This window comes from Anas platyrhynchos, chromosome 2, assembly GCF_047663525.1.
Source record: "Anas platyrhynchos isolate ZD024472 breed Pekin duck chromosome 2, IASCAAS_PekinDuck_T2T, whole genome shotgun sequence".
NCBI classification, from domain to species: domain Eukaryota; kingdom Metazoa; phylum Chordata; class Aves; order Anseriformes; family Anatidae; genus Anas; species Anas platyrhynchos.
The window spans coordinates 80,195,462-80,218,930 of NC_092588.1; the positions used below are offsets into that span (position 1 = coordinate 80,195,462).

At 41.2% G+C, this 23,469-nt stretch overlaps 1 protein-coding gene and 1 long non-coding RNA gene across 7 annotated transcripts in view; one reads left to right on the forward strand and one right to left on the reverse strand.

Annotated features, from left to right (window-relative positions):
• PIGN (phosphatidylinositol glycan anchor biosynthesis class N) overlaps positions 1-21,128 on the forward strand; it is a 105,265-nt gene extending 84,137 nt beyond the window's left edge. For 5 of the 6 annotated variants that reach the window (XM_072034992.1, XM_038175620.2, XM_038175619.2 and 2 more), the window contains 9 exons: positions 281-383; positions 2,782-2,884; positions 5,008-5,094; positions 6,819-6,874; positions 7,353-7,428; positions 8,749-8,822; positions 11,569-11,611; positions 13,315-13,367; positions 20,717-21,128. In XM_072034992.1, the coding sequence (XP_071891093.1) occupies positions 281-383; positions 2,782-2,884; positions 5,008-5,094; positions 6,819-6,874; positions 7,353-7,428; positions 8,749-8,822; positions 11,569-11,611; positions 13,315-13,367; positions 20,717-20,840 (719 nt within the window). In that variant the 3' untranslated portion in view covers positions 20,841-21,128. Of the gene's footprint in view, positions 1-280; positions 384-2,781; positions 2,885-5,007; positions 5,095-6,818; positions 6,875-7,352; positions 7,429-8,748; positions 8,823-11,568; positions 11,612-13,314; positions 13,368-15,154; positions 15,217-20,716 lie in introns of all 6 variants that reach the window. The other variant, XM_038175621.2, reaches the window with a different exon arrangement.
• On the reverse strand, positions 380-14,368 carry LOC140001938 (uncharacterized). Its single transcript, XR_011807753.1, has 3 exons — positions 14,009-14,368; positions 12,288-12,383; positions 380-925 (listed from the first exon to the last, which is right to left on the reverse strand). It is a non-coding gene; the product is annotated as an uncharacterized lncRNA (long non-coding RNA).
• Positions 21,129-23,469: the final 2,341 nt, after the last annotated feature.

A 23,469-nucleotide genomic window follows, 5' to 3' on the forward strand; every position in this document is an offset into this window, starting at 1 on the left:
AACAGCAGTTCATGAGAAATTATAAAGGTTTTGAGCTAGAAAGCCAGGAGATTGTAGAGAAATGATAGAAAATGACAGAGAACCAAAACTACTTTTGATAAATATTAAATGTTCCAAACACCAGTTTGCCTTTACCAGAAGTAACCTCTGAAAATAAGTAGGGCATATATGACAAGTATTGAGTTTTCATACATAAATCTCAAGATTTGAAGAACATTATCTTGTTACTGAGGACGAAATGTTTTGCATGCAGTGACTGACAGATCTCTTTTCCTTGCAGTTTCTTCTTCGGTGTTGCCGTTACTGAGCCCCACGTTTCTTTTTCAGCGACTGTTCAGCATACTGCTTTCCCTGATGGCCACCTACCTACTCCTCAGCACAGGGTACTTCTTTCTTACTCTGTTTGCATTGATCTTGCATATGAGTATTGGGGCTAAATGTGAAACTGTCTGCTGAATCTCATGTACATTCCTTTTAAAGGTGTAAAGCTTGCTTGCAGCTGTAGTCTCACTGTTTATCTCTTTGATTAGTTCCCTAAAGAAAATTTCAGGGGAACTTCCGTAGTTCTCCTTGTTATTTATTGTAAGCAGTCTGTTTTGTTGACATTCCTTTCAGCTAGACCAAGCAGAGGCAGAAAGGATGTGTATTCAAACAATCTTGCACCAAATAAGAAAATGTGTTTTAGTTTCTTCTGTTGGTTTAGTACATGCTTTTCTCCTCACAAAAAAATAAATAACTTTCTTCTCAGTTGCCCAGCACTTGTGTGTAGCTACGGCTTAAATGATGTGATGGGAAACAAGTAGCCCTAAAATGAGGGAAACATATTCAGAGATATTTTCATGGAAGTATCCTTTTTCAAAGGGATGCTAGATCCTCATAAAGAGCAGGGCTTTCTCCTTTTCAGATAACAGTCAATTCTCCAGAGCTTGTAAAAGAAGAAAACATCATGTCAGCCAACCCACTTTTTGTCCAGAGTCAGTAGCTCTTAAAGGCATAATTAATGGGGAGTGTAGGAACCATCCCTTCTGCCTCCCCTCCCACTTATCCTCTGGATTTAATTACACTGGAAAATTAAGTGGAATAAAATATCTTGCAGCAGGCATTTTGCAATAGCTGCCTCTTGTGGATATGCTCATTTCAGATGAAACATCTCTTTTTTTTTTTATCTCCTGCCTTCCCCTTCCTCCCACTTTCCCATTAGGTTTTTGATCCTACTCTTACTCCTGTCAACACACGCAGTCTTGAACTCGACCTTCTTAGCCTGTCCTGGTTGCTGGATAAAGCATTCAAATTATTCTGAGGATGACAACCTCCCTCTTTGTATTATGGCCCTTCACCAAATTGCTTAAACGCTTACAGTTCTTTGCTGCCTTCCTACAATGTTCAAACAGACCAACAAATTCTAAAACAATTCTACAAAAACACAATTGCAGCAAACCCAAGGCTGTCCATACAAAAAGCATTTTCTCCTCAGCACTGTTACATTTTGTAATGATAGCCTGGTGCCTCACTTGGGTAAGCCCAGCACCTTCCTAGGTGTAGTCAGCTGGAAGCATCGAAGCCAGCTGAACAGCACAGCTGCTTACAACAAGTTGTCACTGACTCAGTTGAAGAAATTCAGTTTGTAGGCAAGTGTAGATGATTGTGAGGCTTGCGGGTACTTCTGACAAGCCCAGCATTGTCATCTTGATGATAAAGTACTTGCCACTTTGGAAATTAAAACAAATATTCAAAGTTTTTTGTTCCAGTTTGAAATCACTTTGTAGCTACACTACTGGGGAGCTATAATACAGAGATAATATAAAGGTTAACTGTGATCATTTTCTCACTTTTAGACAATTAAGAACGAGTCTAATGAAAAAAGGGAAAAATTACAATCTTTTCAGTATTAGTGTCAGAGTCATTGTCACTTTTAGAATGCCATCCTGAAAGAAAAAAATGGAGAAGCACCATGAAGTGCAACCTGGGACATAGAAGGCAGGGGAAAAACTAGTTTTATCTGACAACAGTCTACACCCCCAAGTTGTAAGGGTGTTTTAATTTCTCAAATAAATGCATTCATAATTTCTGATGATGGTATGCTGTAGAAGCCAGCAGTCCCCCCTCTGAGACTGGGAACCTAGCTTCTAGAAAAGCTGAGGTGACTTGATTAAAGTATGGCTTGACACTGCTCTTGTGATGGGTGTTGCTATTGGGGTAGATCAGTATGTGGCAAAGAAAAAGGACATTCAGCTTCTGTAAAATGTGATGCTCTTTTAATCATATAGATGCCTCTCTCCTGGCTGCTGGACTGAGACCACCAGAATGAGTTTGTGTGGTTAGATCCTAGAGAGACACAACTTCTAGAGGCTATGTTGGACTGGACCTCTTCAGTTCCAAATAGATCTTAGTATGACTCTTTGAGTTTTGCAGAAAACAGGTGCCAAATTTGACATTTTTTTTCTTCCCATTCCTTTTAGATTTTATTTGCTAGAGTTTTGTTAAAATCAGTTGTGATAAGGATGGGAACTCAGCCAATGTTGTGGCAGCCATCAGATAAGGAAATGAGTACAAAACAGAACTGACTAAAGCAGAAGCAGTCTGCCTCTCCTAGTTTTATAATTTAATCACTGTGTGGCTTTAAAGTTCACCAACCAACTGTGTGTACTCCTCAGAAATGGTGGGTGAAAAGTGCTGCTATAGTGTTCATCTATCACTGGGGTAAAGAAAAAATATATTGATATTTGATGTTAAACAGTTGTTAGTGACTGCACTGACTATGATTATTACGTTGTCACTCAGGTATGAAGCTCTGTTTCCACTGGTGCTCTCTGGTTTGATGTTTGTGTGGATACACATGGAACAAGAAGCACTGCAGCATTATGGTCTTTCACTTAAACCAAAGGTAACAGCTCCAGATACTTTTATCAAGTTAATTATCAGCTTCATCTTTTTCCTTCAGGCACAATAAACAATTCCAATAAACAGTAAAGTTCCGAGTGACTTTCGCACAGCAAAACTTTGTATTTCCTTTTTTTTGAGCTTAGGAGGCCAGTAACAGCTGTCTCATGAAATGGGAATGTGACCTTGTAAAAAAGATGTTTCACATCAGAGCTGTTTCTAGGAATGCAGCAAGTCAGTTTGACTTAGTGGTATGTTCTGTTGGCTACAAACTGTTCTTCGAATGCAGTGATATTCAGAGGAAGGTACAGTAACTCTTCAGATCGAGTGCAATGTCACCGTGCTTTCTTTCTGATGGCAGTCGTGAGTGTCCATGTAAAGACTGAAAAGAAATAATTTCATTTCTGGAGTGACCCATAGGAAATACAAGAAATCTTGTTTGACTTTGTCCTGCCCCTCTCTTTCATCAAAGATGGCCCTTATTTCTGATGTGACAGACAAGGAGTTGGGGACTAAATTGAAGCTGTAACATTATTGGATTTGCCTGGAGACAGAATTTTGTAATAGGTATCGATGCAATTTCTTTCACCCCAAAATTTTTCAAAGCACTTTTTAAAACCCATGCTGCTCACACTGCTGTTTAACTTTTAGATTAGGTCCAGGTTTTAGCAGTCTGTGGCTTTGCCACTGATTTGGTTAGAGCCTGGATGCCTGTTGCAGAGCTGTCTGGGTGCTATGCAATGTGGTTCTTCCTCACTTCTCCCAGTTGTTCCCTCCTTGGTGCTGGTCACAGAGAATCTGGGTAGGGATGCACAGAAGTGGCCAGAGACGCTTGTAAGAGAGGAGGTGGTATTTATCTTTCATGACAAAGCAGTTGCTAGAGTGGATCTGACAAATGCTGTGATTTTGTCTCCTCAAGGGAGACAATTTTACAACTTGAGAGAGAACAAGTTTTACCAATTTATTGCTGGATATTGGAAATGAAAATGGGAATCACTTTTTATGTATATTGCATACACTAGCGATATTTTATGTGAGCAAGTTTTGTGGCGTCTTAAGTGATAGAGGTGGAGTCTGAATGCAAAAATGTAAAAGGTAACACATGCACAAACAGAAAAAAACATAATGCAAGGCCGTGATAGCAGGAAATTCTTAGCACAGCAGTTTTCAGTGGGATCTACTTTCTCTTCTGCTCCTGAACCCGCTGTACCTTTTGCATCTTGTGACAAGCCATCTGTGATGCTTGCCTGCCTGATGGTGGCCTGATATTCTGTCTGTTTTAAAATTAAATTCTATTAAAGCCTTGTATTATGTAGAAGACTTGAACAGTAATGAACACTATTAATCAAATGTTAATGACAAGAACATAAGGAACTATAATTATGGTTTATGTTGTCAGTATCTGCATGTCTTTTGACTTTTCTTTTGGTTTCAAGTGAATGGAACAATAACAGTCACCCTGCTTCCCACTTTTAGATTAGAAAATTCATCTCTTGAATACCTGTTAATACCTGCCATAAAGTAAATGTTGTACTTGAGAATCCTACTTAGTTCTCTGATGTGAGATCATTAATTAAAATGTTGACAGTATTCAATGTTTATTACTTGACGTTTTTCTTTTCCTCAGTGAAAAGGAGTTCATTGGCCTCTTAAACTCCATGAAGACAGTTTCTCTTCAGGTCAAGTGACTGAGTGAAGGAGATGGAGAATATTTTAGTATTCTCATCCACAGCATGAGTCAATTAAGGATGATTGCAGTCTATTATTTCTGTGGGTCTTTATCCACATGTTCTTGTGACCAGTGGAAGTGTGTGTGTGTAGGAGGAATAGTTATGATGGAAAAAGAGAAGATGATAAATAGAAGTCATAGAAGTTATTTTTTAGTCTAGATAACAGCAGAAACTCCGCTTGTGTTCACTTGATCATCTCACTAGGACAATCTTTCTGGCAGATTCATTAAAGTATAATGAAAATATGGGTAAGTTTGCAGTCCTCATCATAATGTCACTCTAATAACAGCTGCTAGGGAAGTAGGTTTATTTCTCATTCATTTCAGTGAAAAATATGGTGGTTCTGTTGAAGTACATCCATTATGTAACATATTGATTTCTTCTGCTGTCTTCCCAGCTTGCTGTTTTCAACTTCGCCTATGCTACTGATATAACTCAGTTTCGACAGCTCCACCTAGATGACATCCGCAGGTCTTTCTTCTTCGTATCCTTTTGGCTGCTGCTTTCCAGGAAAAAAATGGGTTTGTTTCACAAAGTCCTATAATCAAAAAATTCTAGTCTGATAGTGGTTGGATACAGAAGCTAGTGAAGATGATCTGACTTGCATTGCTTAGAAGACAACAGTCTTGTACATTGTTTTGTATACAGTAGTGAAAAAATAAACCTATAATGAACTGTACTTTTCTTTGAAATCTGTCTCCCTTGCCACTTTGAAAAGTTTGATCTTTTATAACTATTACAGTTGAGTTTAACTTTATTCTAAGGGCATCAGTTTTCAGTTTGGTTGCCTTTCAGTACATTTTGGCTGCAGAGAATTCATTCAACCTTCACAAATTAGTTGGAAAAGGTGATATTAAAATTATTCTGGTTTTGTTTTTTCTCTTCTGGCAGTTTATTAGGAAGAAAATGTTAAGGGGCAGGCATTGGCCTTGGCCAATCAGATGAGATGAGAAGGAAAGTTCCTGCAGACTGTAATGAAATTTGTTGCCAGAGTCTGGCCTAGAATAAAATGTATCACATATCCTTTCTGCTGCTAGAAAGGGTTTGTGCTCAGGTTTGCTTGTTCACTAGCATAGCAGTTATTTTGCATTACTGTAAGTGCAACTGCTGATATTTTTTTCAGTACTCTAAAATCTTGATAACGTTACTGCATTTCTCTTTCATCCTGGGACTGCAGTTGAAATTATTTGTTTATACAGTATACCTGAAAACAACCTGAGATCCTGCAGTGAGTTCATCTATTTCATTTGCTACTTCGCTGTTTTTTAAACAAAAAAAAAGCTATTTTTTGTTGAAGTTAGTGCTGTCAGATCCTAAAAATTAGCCAAAACAAGACCCAAGCAATATGATTATATTTTTTAAAGTTTCAGCATAGTACTTCTTTCATATCAAACACTTAAGATGAGATTAAGTTATTATATTTAATTGAGAACGCTTGACTGTATCCTGTTCAGCTCTTGGAAAAAATACACAATTTGCTAGTCTCCTTTGCAGAGACCAGGTGTGATACATACTAGCTCAAAAGGTAGTGTTTTGTTTTGTTTAACTCAGGTATGTGTAACAATTAGAAATAGTGGTGTTCAAAGCCTTTTCTACTTGAACAATCACATTGCACCCACAACCCTGTCAGATGTTTATCTTAAAAAGAATTTTTAAGGTTCCTATATAGGGCCTAAAAGTCAGCCTTGCACTGATTGACCTTGTAGGCTGATTTTCCAGAAGAAGATTCAGAATTCATATGCTTAGCATTTTCATTAGACCTATGTGCCACTGGTATTTTTTTCTGCTTTGTTACAAATCGTTGTTGTTATAAATCTCAACTGGCAGATTTGCACTATGCTGTTAGACTGCTGTGTTACTGAAGTTGAAATGATGTGATACACTTGGGAGGCGTAATTTCTGTAGTTATGCTGACCTAATCCTTCAGAAATTCTGCATACAGAATCACGACGATTCTGCTGAATATTTGGTAGCAAGCTGTTTATGCAGAGACTTGAATGATCTGAGGCAGTAGCTAGGAGTGGAAAGACCCAGAGGGACCTCTAGCAGCAGGAGCCATTGTCAGTAACCCTCTGCCTGATGGGAAGAGGAAAAAATTTGGGAATTAAATTTACAGGATTTGGGAATTAAATTGGAACGAAGGGGGAAAATGCTGGGTTTGTTTTACTACAGCTGTTTCTGCATTGTGTTTTCCTTAAATGCATCTAGGTTTTCTTCATAGTGACAGCCTTTTTTGGCACTGGAAACATAGCTTCCGTTAACAGGTAAATCTTACTCATTGATTTGAGAAACGGTAGGCTACAACAGTTCTTCCTGCAGTTGGTATACTGAATACAAATTTGGTTCGCAAGATTAAGGCAGCAGAATTAAAGCAATATTTAGTGATAATAATAATAGCAAGGTATTTTTTTCTGCTCTGTGTAACTTGTTCCCTAAAAGTCTGCACTCTTTGGTTATGGGGTCATCTCAATTTCCATTAGAAGATATTGGCAGCATGACTTGAGAGAGCTCGGCTGCTCATTAGCAGCATGGCTCCCCAAAAGACACCAGCAGAGAAAAATTGCAGAGAAAGAAACGTGAAGTGTAAACAGTCCTTGCTAATTTAATATTTGAGCAAGAGGAGAGAAGGCTGGAAGCCTTGTTTAAAAATGTATATACACAGGACTAACTAAATGCTACGTTTTTTTAATGCAAAATGCCATTTTGAGGACATGTTGTAATGTCTTTTTCATGTTTCCCTAGTTTTGATCCTGCGTCTGTCTATTGTTTCTTAACTGTGTTCAGTCCCTTTATGATGGGAGGCTTGCTTGTGCTGAAGGTTAGTAATCCTGCCTTAGTGAAATTTTCTCAAAGAGCTGTTTAATAAATAACACATCGTGTACGCAGTTGTTACTTTGCAATTTACAAAAACATATATATGTATTTGAGCTTCATTAGCCTTCTCAACCATGTGTGAAGCTTTCAGCCTCTGTATTATTTCTAGAGATGGATTCTTCTGATTCCCAGAGGAGAGAAGCTAAATTGTATGGAAAGTATAATTTAACTGTATTAGATCAGTTTATTGCATTAAAATGGAAATTTTAAATGTTGAAAAGACTTCTAGATTATTTTTAAAATGGTGAGTTTTCCCTGTAGTATAATATCTACAGAAACATGGATGGAAATATATATTTTATTAGTTCCATCTATCTACATTACATTAAGTACAGGCTTTGAATGCTCTACTGATTAGGCTGTCATTTTCACAATGAGTGCTATTTTTAATATTTTTTCTAATATCTTAATGGTCTATTAGAGATTGGAGTGCACTTCTTGTTTGCAGGCAAGGTGTGGGAGCTCTGTTCTGATACTGGAGAACAGGATCCGCCAGAGGCAGAGGCAAACAGGAAGGAAAACATGGAATTTATGGATTTCTCTTAAAATATGCAGCAGCTCCTACCTCTGCATCTCTGCTGCTTCTGTCCCAGGGAAAGCACTTAGGTATATGTGTAATACTCCAGGACACAAGTCAGTGCAAACTTTCTGGATCCTAGAGAAGAGCTTTTAGCCTCTAGGAGTTGTGATGTGCTTAGACTTAAGAAGTGCAAGGCAACTTTAGAAGGAGCAAAAGACATTAATGTTTCTAACTTTTTTTTTGGCTTTGTTTTGTTCTTAGTTTACTGAACTGCTTTCATTTGCCTTATTTTACCTTTTTTTTTTCTGAATACATGCTATACTTAATTTTTGTTTTTGTGCGTGTGAGGCTAAGATTGACCTATTACACTTCACTTGGAGCTCTGCAGCCTGTCACACAGGGTATTAGATCTGAATAGTTCTGTCTTTTAGCCTTGCTGAAGTATTTCTCATCAGTGTTAAAATGGCTAAATGAAGTGAGTACCATTAATGTGTTTTAATTACAGTTTTCCATACTGCCTCATGGTTTATTTCACTGCAGTTCAGCTGTGACAATGGAAGGGGTTTTCTATTCATTTACAGAACATGCTTCCTGCAGAATGGGCTCTACTCTTTCTTGCCAATATTTTGTTTTTGTAACATACACACTCTGTGATAATTTCAAAAGGATGAAACTGTTTCCACAACCTGCCAGGTTGTTGTGTAAATACAGTCATAAACCAAAATGTTGTTTCTGTTTTAACAGGTTGTAATCCCATTTGTTCTGGTGTCATGTGCTTTCGAAGCTGTTCAAGTCACAACTCAGCTGTCTTCTAAGAGGTACAGTAAGTGCTGTATTTCTGCATTAGTAAGGGTTTGAAATCTATTTTGCAAGAATTCAAGATTGTCATATCTAAATTTAAAAGAAAAAAATCAGCCGATGGGTCATACTGTTCCTTGTTATTGCAGTTTGGTTTTCTTGTTCAGTGATTCTGCAAGCTCAGGAGTTCTTTTTGTGATAAATGATTATAAATGGAGGTGTTGGCTCTGTCTGAAGCAATCAGATATTTAATATTCTTTCTTGACAATACACAGAAGGAGCACTGTTTTCTCTGTAATATAGAAAAATGAGCAGAATCTGAAGTCTGATTTTTGTTTCATATTGCAACTCTGCTTATAGTACAATATTGTGAAAATAATCCATTTATAACGTAACCAATTCAGAACTGTGTAGCACTGACCTCACCACAAATAGCATTAAAAAAAATCAAGTCTGTATGCCCTTTTATGGCAGTGTAATGCTGCTCAGGTGTCCTCAATATGATATGTTTTTTGTGGTAGGGCTAGATGGCTGCCTGCCCTTTCGCCATCTCTAAAGACTTTTCAAAGTGAATGTGAGAAGGGTCCCCAGCCTCTGAACATCATGTGGGGTTACAGATGGTGCTGAGATGTAGGAGGTCCACCACCTAATTTTGAATTTGTCACAGTGGGATCTTGTTTGGGGCCGAGGATCTCACTGGACAGTGGCTGGGGGACCAACCTTCATATTGCTCAGCTAAGATGGAGAAAGCTGCCCTTGATCACTGTGATGTCCTGTGCCTTTCTGTTTGTTTTCACCCTGCCTGTGCTCTGCCTGTTGTCTCCTTCTGCAATTTCACCTGGTACTAAGAGGAGAATGACAGCCTGAAACCCGACTTCTCGTGGCAGAGGTAGCACTAGGCCTGCCTTCTCCCTTTTTCTGCCTCACCTGTGCATGCAGTGTGTTGGGGCAGTCCCTCGACCTCCCAGGAAGGGAAGGGTATCTCTTCCTCACTAAGGTTAATACAGGAGCAGGGCTGCACTGAGGAACTGGCGTTGTTCAGAAAGTCAGCTAACAATTCACATTTGTAGGGATCAGGCATCACAAAGGTCAGCGTTTCCCAACTTCTGAATGCTTTGCAACACTGGAGATATTGCAAGCTTTTGTGTAACATGCATATGAGTGTGTGAGAGGGAAAATTGTGTATTTTTAAAGCAGGGGACACAAGTACATCTTTGCAGGTTTATGAGGCTGTGGTTGTACCTCAGGCTGGGATTTTTACTGGCTTCATTTAGCTGCGCAGGTAACAATAGCAGTGATACTGCCACAGCATCAGCTTGGGATCAAGACAGAAACCATAAGACGTGCCCAGGTTCCCTGGAGGGGTTGTGCTCTGATTATCAGCACATCCTGGAGTCTGTGCTGTACTCTCATTATTGCTCTTGCTGCCCCTGCTAGCTAAATTAAGCCATCACGGGGGGCAATCTTGTTTTTGTAGTGTTATAAACATGCTCTGAAATTAGTGTTGTCCTTCCGTTGTGAAAGGCTTCCTGCAGTTCAGAAGGGCATAAAGCAGGTTTTTGTTGTCTCAACAAATTGCTCCCAAACTCCCTGTTTATAGATTAAAGAATTATCCTTTTTTTTTTTTTTTTTTTCCTGTTTGTGGAGAATATTCTGTCAGAATATGTTCTTATAACTTCCCTGTGAAAACAACCCTCTAGCTGAGTGCTTCCTAGGCTTCCAAGATTGCAACATCTGAACAGAGCCATAGGTAAGGGGACAGATGCCTTTCAGTGAGCCTGAGACACATCCTGATTTACTAATGAAGCATACGCAGGCTTTGGCAATATCAGAAACTTTTTCTTCTTTGGAGACATCGATATGGGTGTCCTCCCAGAACAGGCTTGTGCAATGCTGCTGCAGGACATTTTTTTCCCAAAAAAAGGCTTCATGGATTTACAGCGATAGTACTGATAAATTAACTGTATTATAGTTAAAGACTCCTCTGCTAATGGGTCAGTTCCTTGCTACATTGCTTCAGCATCATTAACTTAGAAGCTAGTTTTAACCAGTTATAGTAATTGCTTTCATGCAATTTAGGATTTACATAGTTTAATGAAAAGAAGATTAGGTTAATGGGGAAAAAAATAGCTCTACATGCTCCCTTCTGGTTCATTTTATTGGCTGCAGTCTACTTTCCAGAGGTAAACTGCTGCCTGACAGACTCCTGTGAGTCTGGGAGCATGCCACCAAAATGCTGCACCTCGCTGGAGCAGCTCACAGGTACCCAGGGCTCTGGAAGGGGGAGGCAAGCTCCTTGTTCAGCAGGGATGATTGTAGAGTAGGACTGATCAGCTCAGGTATCTGTCTGCCTCCACAAAACAGTTTTGCTCAGTCTTGAGTCCACCCCGAAACCTCTAAATCAGCTTTCTTTGGCTTAGCTGGCACATGAGTTCCCTGTGCAGGGGATGGACAGGCACTGTTTCTAACATGCTCTTGTTCTCTGCTAGTGACTTGTGTTAGGTTTCTCTGTTGAAAAATTGAAGCTGTTAATGTGAAATGTTATTCTCAAGTAGGGTGGGATTAAAAACACCCAATATTCTAGGCATATATTTTGACGGCTCTCTAATATATTGAAAAGGAGCTGAGTGGCTGAAAGGCGGTTGACCACAAGAAATCATATCTTATTTTAATTTCTTTACGGGGGAGAAGAGGAGTTAGTGTGCTTTGCAACATCTGTGGCCATGAATGAAGGTTGATCTGTTGCTGTTTTACTTCTCTTTGCAGCCTTTTCCTCATTGTTCTTGTGATTTCAGACATCATGGCTTTGGTAAGTTGTTGCTGCACATTCTCTTCGAATAAGGTAAAGCAGAGGGCTCTGTTAACTCCAGATACAGATCTGAATTTGCTTCAGACTTCAAAATTTTTGCAACTAGGGCAGTTAATTGAAATCCTAGCACAATTTAGAAATAACACTCCTGCAATCACGGCTCTTTGAATTTCTTGTAATTAAAGTTTCCAAAGAAGCAATATACTTACAATAACAAGAGACAAAAATGGAATAACAAGTCATTCTGAGTCTTTCATGTGCTTTTCAATCAAATTCTCAGGAAGAGCTTAAATGAGAATATCAGTTCTAGCTGTGTGCTAGGTTTAGTTAATTTTTTTAGGAATCTGAACCTTTTCCTCACACCCTCTCCCCCTTCCCCCGAAGAAAAAAAAAAAGATTAAAAGGAAAAATGTGTTGCCATTTTCATTGTTAGAATTGTCAGCATCCGGGAGATCTGCAACATGTGAAAAGGCACTGTGCCTTTTGTAATAAGCTGTTAGGAAATATCTTCAGATAGCTTGTGTCCACAAGCCAAGGTAGTTATAGTTTTTACAGGTTAAAAGTGTGTTTTCATTTTCCCCCTCTAATGGTATCAAGTAATACCAGTTGGTGCCTCTTGATATCACGAGTTCAACAGAAACCTTTAGAAAGCAGCAGGTAGAGCTGGTGTTCTCACTTTTACGTGCTGTTTTTGTTTGGTCACTCGGAGTAAGTATTCCAGACGTGATGTCATTGGGCATCATAACGTACAATGCAGTGTGATCTGTGGATCCTATGTTACAGGAAAAACAGCACAAGTACAAAAACAAATAATGACTAATTTGTCTGTAGAGTAAAAAATGGAGAAGATACAGTTTTGTGTAATTCTAAACAATTCTTTTGACTAAACTTCTTTGATAGTTTTCAGGGGAAAAGGATTAAAATATGAGTAAGCCACACTCAGTGTTTCACTAATGAAATCAGTCTAAATAGACCAAGACAAAAGAGGAGTGGGGGTGTGTGCAGATATGTAGCAAGCCCCAGTATTTTCTATCTCACATATTCTCCTATTTTGACTTAATGATTTTAAAACAATTAGCAAATATGTACTTGGTGTAGAAAACAAAACAAGACCAAAAAGGTTTGATATGCAGGAGCTGTGTGTATATAGAGAAATGAGAAAGCTAGCAAGAAAAAAAATGAAACAACACTGCTTTTCTTGAGTCTTCCGAAGTATTTAATGTGGCCATCAGCTATAATTCACTGATAAATAATTGTCTTCTCTTGACTTTATTGCCTTTTTGCAAACGGGGAACTGCCAGACTTGCACAAAGAAATTCATGGCAGAATTCCATGTAAACGATATGTAGGCTGCTTATTGACATTAGGCATTACTTGGGATCCCATTATTTTGGGCAATAAGGTGAACAGCATTTTCTTATTGAAAAGGTTCTCTGCTGGTAAGCTCTGCTGCTGCTGGCAAACAGGAACAGAACTCAGTCTATCTTTAGCTGTTTGTGTTTGATACCATGTTAAGTCTATCTCTGGCTGCTAGAGTATTCTTTACTTTTGTCCAAATGAGCATTCCTGGAAAGGTCTTGCCCTTGTTCTACTTGAATTAGAAACTTGGAGTAAACAACCTGAAAATGGTCGTTTTAATTTTAGGTTTCAAATTGTGCAATGATGATGTACTAATAAAACTTGTTGTTGTTTTTTTTTCCTAGCACTTTTTCTTTTTGGTTAAAGATTATGGAAGCTGGCTCGAAATAGGAACAAGGTACAGTATTTTTTTTGCCTCCATTGCATTTTAAGAAGGTTCATAGGTTAATATTGTTGTTTATCTACTCGGAACTCTTGTAATTTTTTCCAATTACTCTCCTTAATCAAATGCTTCAGTGATATTCCCCATACTTAAAACACATATGAATACATATGTGCACATGTGCACCCCAACACATGCATAGATACATCCCCAGCTAAAATTACATCTTAAAATCTGTGCCAAAGCAACGTGGAGTAAGTAATTAATCTTGCATGACAAGAAATCCTGTTATTTTTAAAGAACAGTAATTACACAAAAATATCTTAATTACTGATTTGCATTGTAATTAGTTTTAATTACTGTTAAAATAATAATTTATCAAAGTTCTTAATTGTCATGAATCTAGTTAAATTTCTGTATAAGATCCCCTGTGAATTCAAGAACGTTGTGTGAATATGTTGGTGGGTACCAATACCCATGCATTTATCCTACCCGCAGTTGGGGGAGAATAAATCTGTAGCATTTAAGATACAAATCACAATTTCAGCAAGTGAATTTGTTTTGCATTGTGAGTCCTACGGCATACATTGCTGTGCATTCTTATTTGTGAGTGGCCCAGAAATAGCACATCCAAGAAATGCACGTTTCAGACTTACCTTCGCTGAGCTGTGGGAGTAGGTAGCATTCTGTAATAAGCTTAGCAGGGAATGTGGTGTTAATAATCCAGCCAATCTGGTCACTTGAAACTGTTATTTAAACAAAAGTTGAATAGTGACCCGTTGTTAATACTCTGTTTAGTCTACATTTACCCTGTGCTTTGCTGAGCCCTGCACTTCTTTGGGTGCATGCATGCATATATACACACACATTCTGCCCGAGAGGCTGAAACTCCTGCCTACAGCTTTTGAAGATTCCTAATGGGAGGAGATCGAGTTAGATCAAATAATGGAAACTGCTTTAACATCACAATTCCTTGTTGCTGTCAGGTTATGGTAGATCAGATGGCCTCATCCTTTGGTTTGAATTCCTCTGTAGGTTAATAAGGATTTTAAAGACCTCTAAAGTTGTCTGTTCAGCTGGGCAAGAAGCTTTCTAATTGGGAGTTAGAGAACAAGAACAAAAATTGTCACAAGTAACCCAAACCTTTGTTTCTTGTGTACAGTCTTCATAGCACAGTGATTTACAGCTGGGATAGGTTGTTGGATCTACTTCAGCTGGAGGTAGGCTTTGTTCCAAAGAGCTTGGGGGAGCCTGATACATACAAATTTAATTCTGCCTCTCGTTGTGTGTGTTTTGAACGCTGAAGAAGGCATTGAAGTAGTCCTTTTTCGAAGTAATTTGTGATTAGTTTTGTGTGTGTTAATGCATAATGCTCAGGCAGCGTTAACTTTGTCATTACTTCACTTTTGAATGTTTGACTTCACAACCTACATTATTTTATTGTAATTTCTCTATGTATGTTGTGTGTATAGGATTTATATTTTTGTGTATACGTGTACACACACATATTTGTGTGTGTGCATGCACATAAGATAAAACTGACTGGGCTGTGTAAGAATAGAGGTGAAGCTGCAGGGAGAACTGAAGCAGTCCTCTTACCCAGGGTGAACAATCGTTTGACCCCTCCTGATCCTGAGCAGATCTTTGAACATGCAGTCCTCAAGCTTGGCAAAATCAGCAGGCAGTGGCAGAAGATTTTTTTTGTTTATTCCTGAAAGATGAGATTCGTGGGGTTTTGGGCAATTCCCAAAACTGGTGGGAGAGAGATACTAATGTGCCTCTTTCCTGTCCTTTTGTTACAGACGCCGTGACAGCCCTGTAGCATTCCTACGGCAGTGTTGTCTGTTGTTGCTCTGACAGCAAGGTCTGAAAATATCCTCTCTCAGCTGACATTTTAGGTGTTGCCAAAATGTTCCTGAGAAGACTGAGTCAGTTAAGGAAATGATGGTTGGTTTGTTTCCAGCCATTTGTATCTCAACAAAACCTGTGCAGAATTTAGTGGAACAAAGAATAGGAGCGCCCTTAGGACCAGCTGCTGTCTTCTTGTGTGTGTGTGTGTGTGGTAGTGATAGGAAGTAGTTTGAGGAGGATACAATTTTCTGGTTCATTTTGTATTACTGGTTACAAGATCACTGAAATGAAACTGGAAAAGCAGCAATTAAGTTGCCTAGTGAAAAACGAGAGATCCATTCCTTTGAAGTCCTTTGAAGGGATGTATATCCTGCATTTGGAAAGTTTCTGAGGTATATTTCCAGTCTTTCTTTCTTTCTTCGTGGTGATAGATTTCTTTGAATTTTCTAATTACTGCCCCTCAATGTTTGAATGTCCTCTCACTAAGAATACGAAGGGTGAGTCGGGAATGCTCATTAGGCGATAGCTGGGTTTTTCAATACCAGTGCTCAGTACTTTCAAATGTAAGGTCCCTTGAGGAAAAAATATGACTTTCATCACCATTTTATGGTGGTATTGTTTCCCAGTGGATCTCTCGCATCGTTCAGAAGTAGTTTTTATTTGCCTGACTGATATATTTCCATTTTTTTTATTTCACCCCTGACTCCTGCCTCTTACATCTCAGTCTACCATGCCTCCAAGCTGCCTTAACAACATGTCTTTATTCTTCTGGTTGAATACACCACACCACTTAAGTATTGTCTCTGAATGTAGAGATTTTTACTTTTCCCTCTCTTCCAGATTGTTAATGAAATTGCAGAGAAACAACACACCCAACATAAAGTCCTGTAGTATCACATTCAGTAAATTATCAACCCACTATTGCTTGCCTCCTCTCAGGAAATTACAAATTATCATGATTATTTATGGCTGTTCAGAAAGTCTTGATGCCCCATTGCTTAATGGTGCTACTAAAATCAGCATGAACTTATTTTTCTGAGGGTGGTTGTTTTTTATTGTTTTAATATAAGAACGAGGTATAATCTTTCAGTGAATATTGAATTCCTAGTGTTGTCTTTTGCAAGCTTCTGAGGTCTGCTAACCTTACCCTGTACACCTATACCTCGAGGTGACCCTGAATTGTGTCATACGCTGTGGAAGAAGCCACCATTACATTTCATAGGTGCACTGATGCAGTATTCCCAGTATGTTTGATTTATCTGTGTGAAGTACCTGATCATGAGAAGTTTGTTCTGACAGATTCTTTTATTTTTGAATAACAGATAAATAGAATAGATAGCTTTTCAGCTTCTTTGTCACTGAAATATATTTCTCTATGGCTTAAAAGCTATGTTTTATCTATCTATCTATAAAAGCGGAGATATACAGCCTTTAAAACATACTAGAGCTGTATAGTACGTGCGGTTTGTAAATAGCTGTATAAACAGATGGTCAAGACAGAACCCTGAAACTTCTTTATATGACAGTATTTTATAGTTTTATCCAGACACACACTGTACTACTTCCTCTATCTTTTTATAACAGTTGGTAGAAGATATAAAGATAGATACAGTCTGAACTGTTCTTCTGCAGTTTCAAAGTTCAGAGGAGATAGATAAAGCATAGATCAAGGGTTTAGGTTTTCATCTGATAGAAACTGTTTTAGTTTGGGGATGGTGTTGTTCTAGGGCTGTTAATTAAAACGAGGGTCTTGCGTCTAGGAGGACAACGGTGTTTATCAACAACCTCTAAAGTAGGATGTAGGACGATGTGCTTTGTGATTTGCTTCGGATGAAGTGGAGGGAGAAATGGTGAAGGATCCTGGCTGAAAATGCAGGAGAGTTAAAATTCAAAACCTGCGTCTGGTCTCTGAAGTATTTCTTGGTGGTGGTTGTTGTTTGTTTGTTTTTTCCCAAGCACACAGAAAGCAGCATGCCATGTAGAGATAAGGTCCTTAAATGCTGGAAAGAGCTCTTCCAAGTCCTTGCATGAGTTACTTTATTCTGTTTGTTTTAGTTCAGTCTCCATGTTTTAATTGCTAAGGCAACTTGCTTCGTCTTCCTGCCTTCCCGGTTTCCAGTCAGGTCTGCCACCTTCGCAGTTAGCCTGTCTTGAGAGAACAGGCACAGGTTGGGACAGGATTGATTCTTCTCATTTTCTAGTGGTGTTCGATTCCTGTTTTCTTGGAGGAGTACTTCTCATCGATACCCACTGTCCCAAACAAAGCCACAAGGGAGTAGTACCTCCTATGTTCTCCTCCTGGTTACTTGTGACCAAAACAGATGTTGCCCTGATCCAGATTTCTCCTAGCACTAGCCTTGCCTGTTAACCTCGATCCACAGGTGGGGCAAACACCTTTCTGTTGAGCGGTGCTGCCTTTCCTTAGTTTGTCCATGTTCCCCTACACCAGCTACCTCTCCTCTTACCACTACCTGTCCTTGCCCATCTTGTCCTCCATAAGCATCACCCCACTGCAGGCTCCCTGCCCCACCGTGCTCAGGATTTTCCCTTCCTCTGCAGGGGTCTGACTTGCCTGGAGCCTTCAATCTCACTCTTTTGTCTTGTTAGCTCGGCTTTGACTTGCGATGGAGGAGCCTTGTTCTGAGAATTGCCTGCTTCCCTGTAACTACAGATCCAGCCAAGGGTGTAGCTCCGGGTTGTGCAGGAATCGAGAGCTTTTTCCCCTGCTGTTGTGGCACATACCTGTAAGAGTCTCGCTTTGTTTGTTTGTTTAATTACAGCATTACCCCAGCCTGAGAACTAATTTGCCAAGCAGAGCTGCCTGCAGGCACTGCAGTACCAGTTGCTGATAGCCCCAGAGATGCTGGCTATTTGCAATTATGTGACAAATAGACTGAAATTGCTTTTAATTGTGCTCTGTGACATAATATATATTTTCTTTACTCTGAACATCTGATATTTTAATAAAGGAGCATAGCCATTCAGCCTTGTGCAGTATAGCAAGAGAGAAATGTCCTTTATAAAAGCACGAAGAACCTAATCCCCAGAATGACAGGTGCCTAAACAGTTTGCAGAGGCTTTTTTCTTTGAGAAAGCCCCTCTTTATCTCCCCAAATAATGGATGAGCACCCACATCTGGTAAAGCTTCTTTCAGGATGGGGGGAAGTCAGATGTCTGCTGAAGCACTACACTGATGGCAGGAGTCCTCAGCAATGGCTAAGCCTCAGATGACTGTCTCTCTCAGGCTGTCTGTAAGAGTGAAGGTAGGGTCCTCATCTGACTTCTCATTTTCAGATTCTGCATTTTCAAGCTTTCTTTCAGAGCTGGAGTAAAAGTATTCTTGCTACTGTATATGAGAAACGACAGTTCTGGTGCCAAGTGAGTGGGAAAGCTGAGGTGTTTCCAGAAATGCATGAGCCATTGAGCCACAGAGCTGTTCATCAGGGTGGCTGTTCTCCTAAGAGCTCGGCAAACTGCTGCACCTGGGGTGCTCGTACAAGGACACATTACACCACGAAAACAGCTGCGGCTCGGGTTTGACTTTGGCAGCATTACGTCCGTTCGCACGGAGCACTGAAACTCGGACAGAGTCTGCAACACACCCAGGTGGACTTCCAAGGGCTGCTCTTGAGGGAGTTGTGTAATCTTTGGGTCATAAATTCACTGCGGGCTGCGAAGTCCGAAGTGCAGCGACCAGATGAAAGTGTGCTTTGTGCCTGACTTCATGCCCTCGTTGCGTGGATTTGTACATTCCCCACGGAGACAGAGCAGGAGGCCGGCTCTGGTAGCCGTGCTGCTCTGCTTAGCTTGTGCTAGAGAGGGAGATACTTGTAGGGAAGGAAATATGGCTCCTGTCTGATAAATTCAACCTTCCTGTGTTCACAGCAGGGAACGTTTTCAGTTACACTGCACACAGGTGGGAGTTGCACAGAAGGGGTTACTCTTGCTGTGGTGGGAGCCCATTTGCACCGGTGGATTTTTGTAAACGATTCCTTAAATGTGTGTATTTTGAGCAAGGTATTTCTGAAAAGGTTATAATCAGTCTCAATGGAAACAGAAAAATCTTGTAGCGTGAGTCAGGTCCCTCTCAGTGCTCTCCACCCATTTTGTTCAGCCGAGTTCCTGTGGTTGCTTGCATCCTGGCTGTGGGAGAGCTCCTGATCATTAGTGAACTTTTGGATGACTTTTATTCTCTCACAATGGTTAGTGGGCAAGCTTTGTTAAGAGGCAGTGCTTATACGCTTCGCAGAACTAAATTACAGCATGCCAGTGCCAAGATTGTCACCATCTCGGGGTCGTGAGGATTGATAGCATCGGTTACAAGCTTTACTGCTCTTCCGTGGCTAAACTGTCAAACGGAATGGGTCCTCAGGCAGAAATTCCAGATCATTAAACCTGCAAGTACTCCTTGCGATCCTTTTTTTTCTAAATAAACTCAGGCTTCATCAAGCCTGAAGTTACCCCACGCGTCCTAAGGAACCATCTGCTTTGAAATAGCGGAGATGGGGTTCATCAGGAGATATGAACACCTCTCGTGTCAGAGTAATGTCAGTGTCTTCAGTAGTCCTGGGGAAAAGGACAACAAAAAATAAAACAACAAAAAACCAGCTGCACTGGTGACTGGATGTTGTGATGCAGACAAACGTTTCATCTGAAACTCCAGTCTGAAATGCCATGATTTGGAAAAATCCTAATTTCTTAGTGGTTATATTAACAACCAGCTTGAAACACTGAAGACAGGATGCTGAATCTCCTAGGTGAAATCTCAGTCTGAACCAATTGCTGTCCTTACCGCTAGTGAGCATCAGGTACCTGAGGAAGTAATGTGAGAGTTTGAGCAAGTGGAGAACAATCTGTGTGTGTGCTAAATTACTAGTGACTTGAGGTCTTCCCAACCCAGAAATTGTATCTTCCTACCGTGTCTATTAACCACTCTTGAACTAATTTGTTTAATCTCTTTGAATCCCTGTGTTACCACAGCAGTGAAATCGATGATTTCTAGAAACATTAAGTGAAAAAAGTGTTCATTTCCTTAAAGCTGCTTATTGCTGGAGAAGTGCTTTCTCTAGAAAATTGCAGCTCGACTGACCTACATATCTGATTTGTCTTGTTACAAAGAAATGCCTACTTCTGGGCAAGTTCTCCCTAAATTCTGCATGATCAGTCTGTAGCAAACTGCAATCTTACAGTGGTTTGTTGCTTACATTGAATTACCCACTAGGATGAAGAAATATATATATTTATATGTATCTGTGTAACCCCAGTACCTCTTATTCACTTGGTACACATTCAGCTGTGATTTCTGTTGTCCCCACCTTTTTATTTTGCCGCAGACTTGACTTTGTTTTTTTTACTTGGTAGTGCTGCTGTAGTAGTTTTCCTGGAGTAGCATATGTAAAGTGTTGTACTAGGTCTAGTTTAAAAAATAAATAAATAAAAATCAGATGAATAAGTCATTTCTTTCTACTTCACAAACCTGCATTTCTCTGTTTTTGTCTGCTTCTCCCTTGCAGCATTAGCCACTACGTGCTGGTGATGTCTCTGACCATATTTATGATGCTGATGAACGGACTGGCCCAGCTGCTAACTACGAAGAGACTTGATCTTTCCAGAAGGACTAAGCACCATGCCACGTGATGAAGTGATAAATGTTCCAGTCTTTGTGCCCACCTTCCGGCTTCCTTTGAACCAACCTCCATTTCTGGAACGTAAATATAAATGAACAGACTTGGGTGCCAAAATCCCATCCAGGGATCTGAGGGCGCTGCTGCTGCAGATTAAATGCTGTGACTGAAATTTGCATTTGGAGGCTGTTGTTCAGACATCATGGGGCCAAAACAGCCTTAGCTCTATTCTCCAACTGTACGTATTTCTTGGAAATAAAATAAAATGCAGCAGGTAAGTCCTGTTTAAGGACACAGGAAACCCTTGGGTGGTTTTTTTTTTGGTTGCTCTAACTCAGCTGCCAGCTGTTCGTCTCACGCGCGTACTCTCATTAAGAGTCTGCAAAGTCATAGCTTCATTTCATGTCTCACATAAGCATCTCGCAGACAAAAGCATAAATCAAATCAGTCTGGGCAGATCGCTGATTTATATGTTGCCAATGTGGCGTATGCATTTGAATCTCTCTGGAAGTGGCTACGCTTTTTGCAAGCCTTGTAAACGTGAGGCAGACTGCGTGAGGCAGGTTAAGACTGGCACGCTGTGAGGCTGTGGCTGGAAGACAATAGCTGTTAGCTAACCTCGGTGCAAGCCGCGGCCTCTGACCATGCCCCCTGCTGCCTCCTCTGCCAGTGCTTGGGCGGGCTGAGCAGTAAGCCAAACGAAGTAATTGATCCAAATGAAAATGAACCTGATTAAAGAACTGAAGAATAAATTCAGACAGATTTCCCGGTCCGGCTCGTGACAGAGGGCAGGCAGGAAGGATAGGGCTGATTGTTTCGGTGACAGCCTAGAGTTAGATCAGCTTAAAGAGGTCATGAAGCTGCAGCTGGAGCTGCTGGTTTGCATACAGTGATGCCTATTCTGCTGTGCGGAGGGTTATTTTTCCCCTTGTTTCCCCGTTTTCCTTTCCACTTGTCTTCTGGTCTGAATTGCAAGTGTCAGTTTGGGTAATGGCTGTGCCGTGAAGCAAACACAGACACAAATCTCCTGCTTGTATGCTGATTAGAAGTGAGAGCACAAAGAGCCAGGAGACTTAGAGGCTCTGCTGTCTTGGGTGCTCCTGGGGACCCAGCAACACCCCCAGGCTGCAGCCAGGCCTCCCTGCCTGAGAGCTGACCCATACGGTGCGAGGTGCTGGCAGCCAGGACAAGACACTCGTCACGAGGGCTGTTCCAGGGCTCTTCCCAGCCACCTGGCATTTGGCCGTGGTCAGCGGGCTGGTTAATGCTCCTGGAAACTAGTCAGCCCCGCAGGAAGTTTGGCTGGGAGGAACCCATCGCAAAGCTCCATCTGCTTGCTGAGGGCTCGAAAATACCCTGTCGTGGGTCTGCAGCCATCCATGCAACCTCAGAGTGCCTCTGAGAGTGTCTGAGCACCGGAGGGGGAGTCATTTTTCCACTAGGTGGTAGCCCGGTGGCCCTCATGGGCATGTTGCGAGCACAGCTGGCCTCAGTCACAGAAGATATTTCACGTTTATTACAGGCTGTGCACACAGGCTTGCGTGCTGGGAGGTGGGCATGTGCCTGCTGCCAGTAGCCATGCTTTAAGGCGAAGAGCAACCACGAGCACGGTGACAGTCGCTGCTGCAGCAAAGGCAGTGAACGCCCCAGCCTCCATCACCAGAGCGATTTCTTTGCCAGGCGGCTGTTTGCCGAGCAAATTCACTGAGGGGAGCAGCTGAACAGCTGGCGCTGGCGTGACAGGAAGGAATTGACTCAAAAAGTAGGAACGTTGGGCCCGCGGGGCTGCCACCCTGAAGGCAGGTCTTCTGCAGGCATGTCAGAAGTGCTCGTTAGCTCTGACAAGGCCAAGCGGATGCCCTGCCTACTCAGGGAAAGCACCGCAGGTACCTTCTGTCTAGTGCTGCAGGCTCCCCGGGACTAGGCACAGAAACTCGAGCCTGGTGTCACCTTTTATGATGGGCTGTTTATTCTTGGGCTGTGGCGGTAATGCAGGGGCTCACCCCACTGTCCCTGGCGCTGCTGCTCTGTGGTGGCAGGCATAATCAATATTTTCTGGTACGCAGGCAAGTGGAAGTGGCTGTGCCAAGTGCGACCTGCATCAGTTACACCTTCTGCTTGTGGCTTCCACTGGGCCTCCTTCCACAAAGTAGGTTTTCTTACATCCATTCCTGTAAGAGCAGAACAGAGACAGTAAGGGGGGCATTTACAACATGCACACTGTATTTTTTTATTTTTTTTTTCCCAGTGCTTCTCTGAAACTGTTCCCGCTCGCCCTGTTTCATTTGGGCCGTAGTGGCAGCAACCTTAGCTCACCTTTCCCTCCCCGCTGCCAGCCCCGTGCATCCCTGTGCCCTTTGCAAATTCAGCTTCTAGCGGGGGCTGCGGGAGTGCTGGAGAGCAGCCCTGGTGGAGGGGCAGGGTTGGCTGTGCTGTTCCTGTGCCTCCCTGGAGGAGGCCCTTGCAGGAGTCTTGGCCTGCACGTTTGGGTTTACTCCAGCACAGGGAGGTGTCAAAAATTCTCCCACTCAGCTACTTTCGGCAGACCCATGGGGTGTGTGACAAAGTAGACTCCTGCCTCTTGCTGATACGTGCTTCCTTCTCCAGAAACAAACGTCACCTGGAATAAAAAGTCCTCGCCA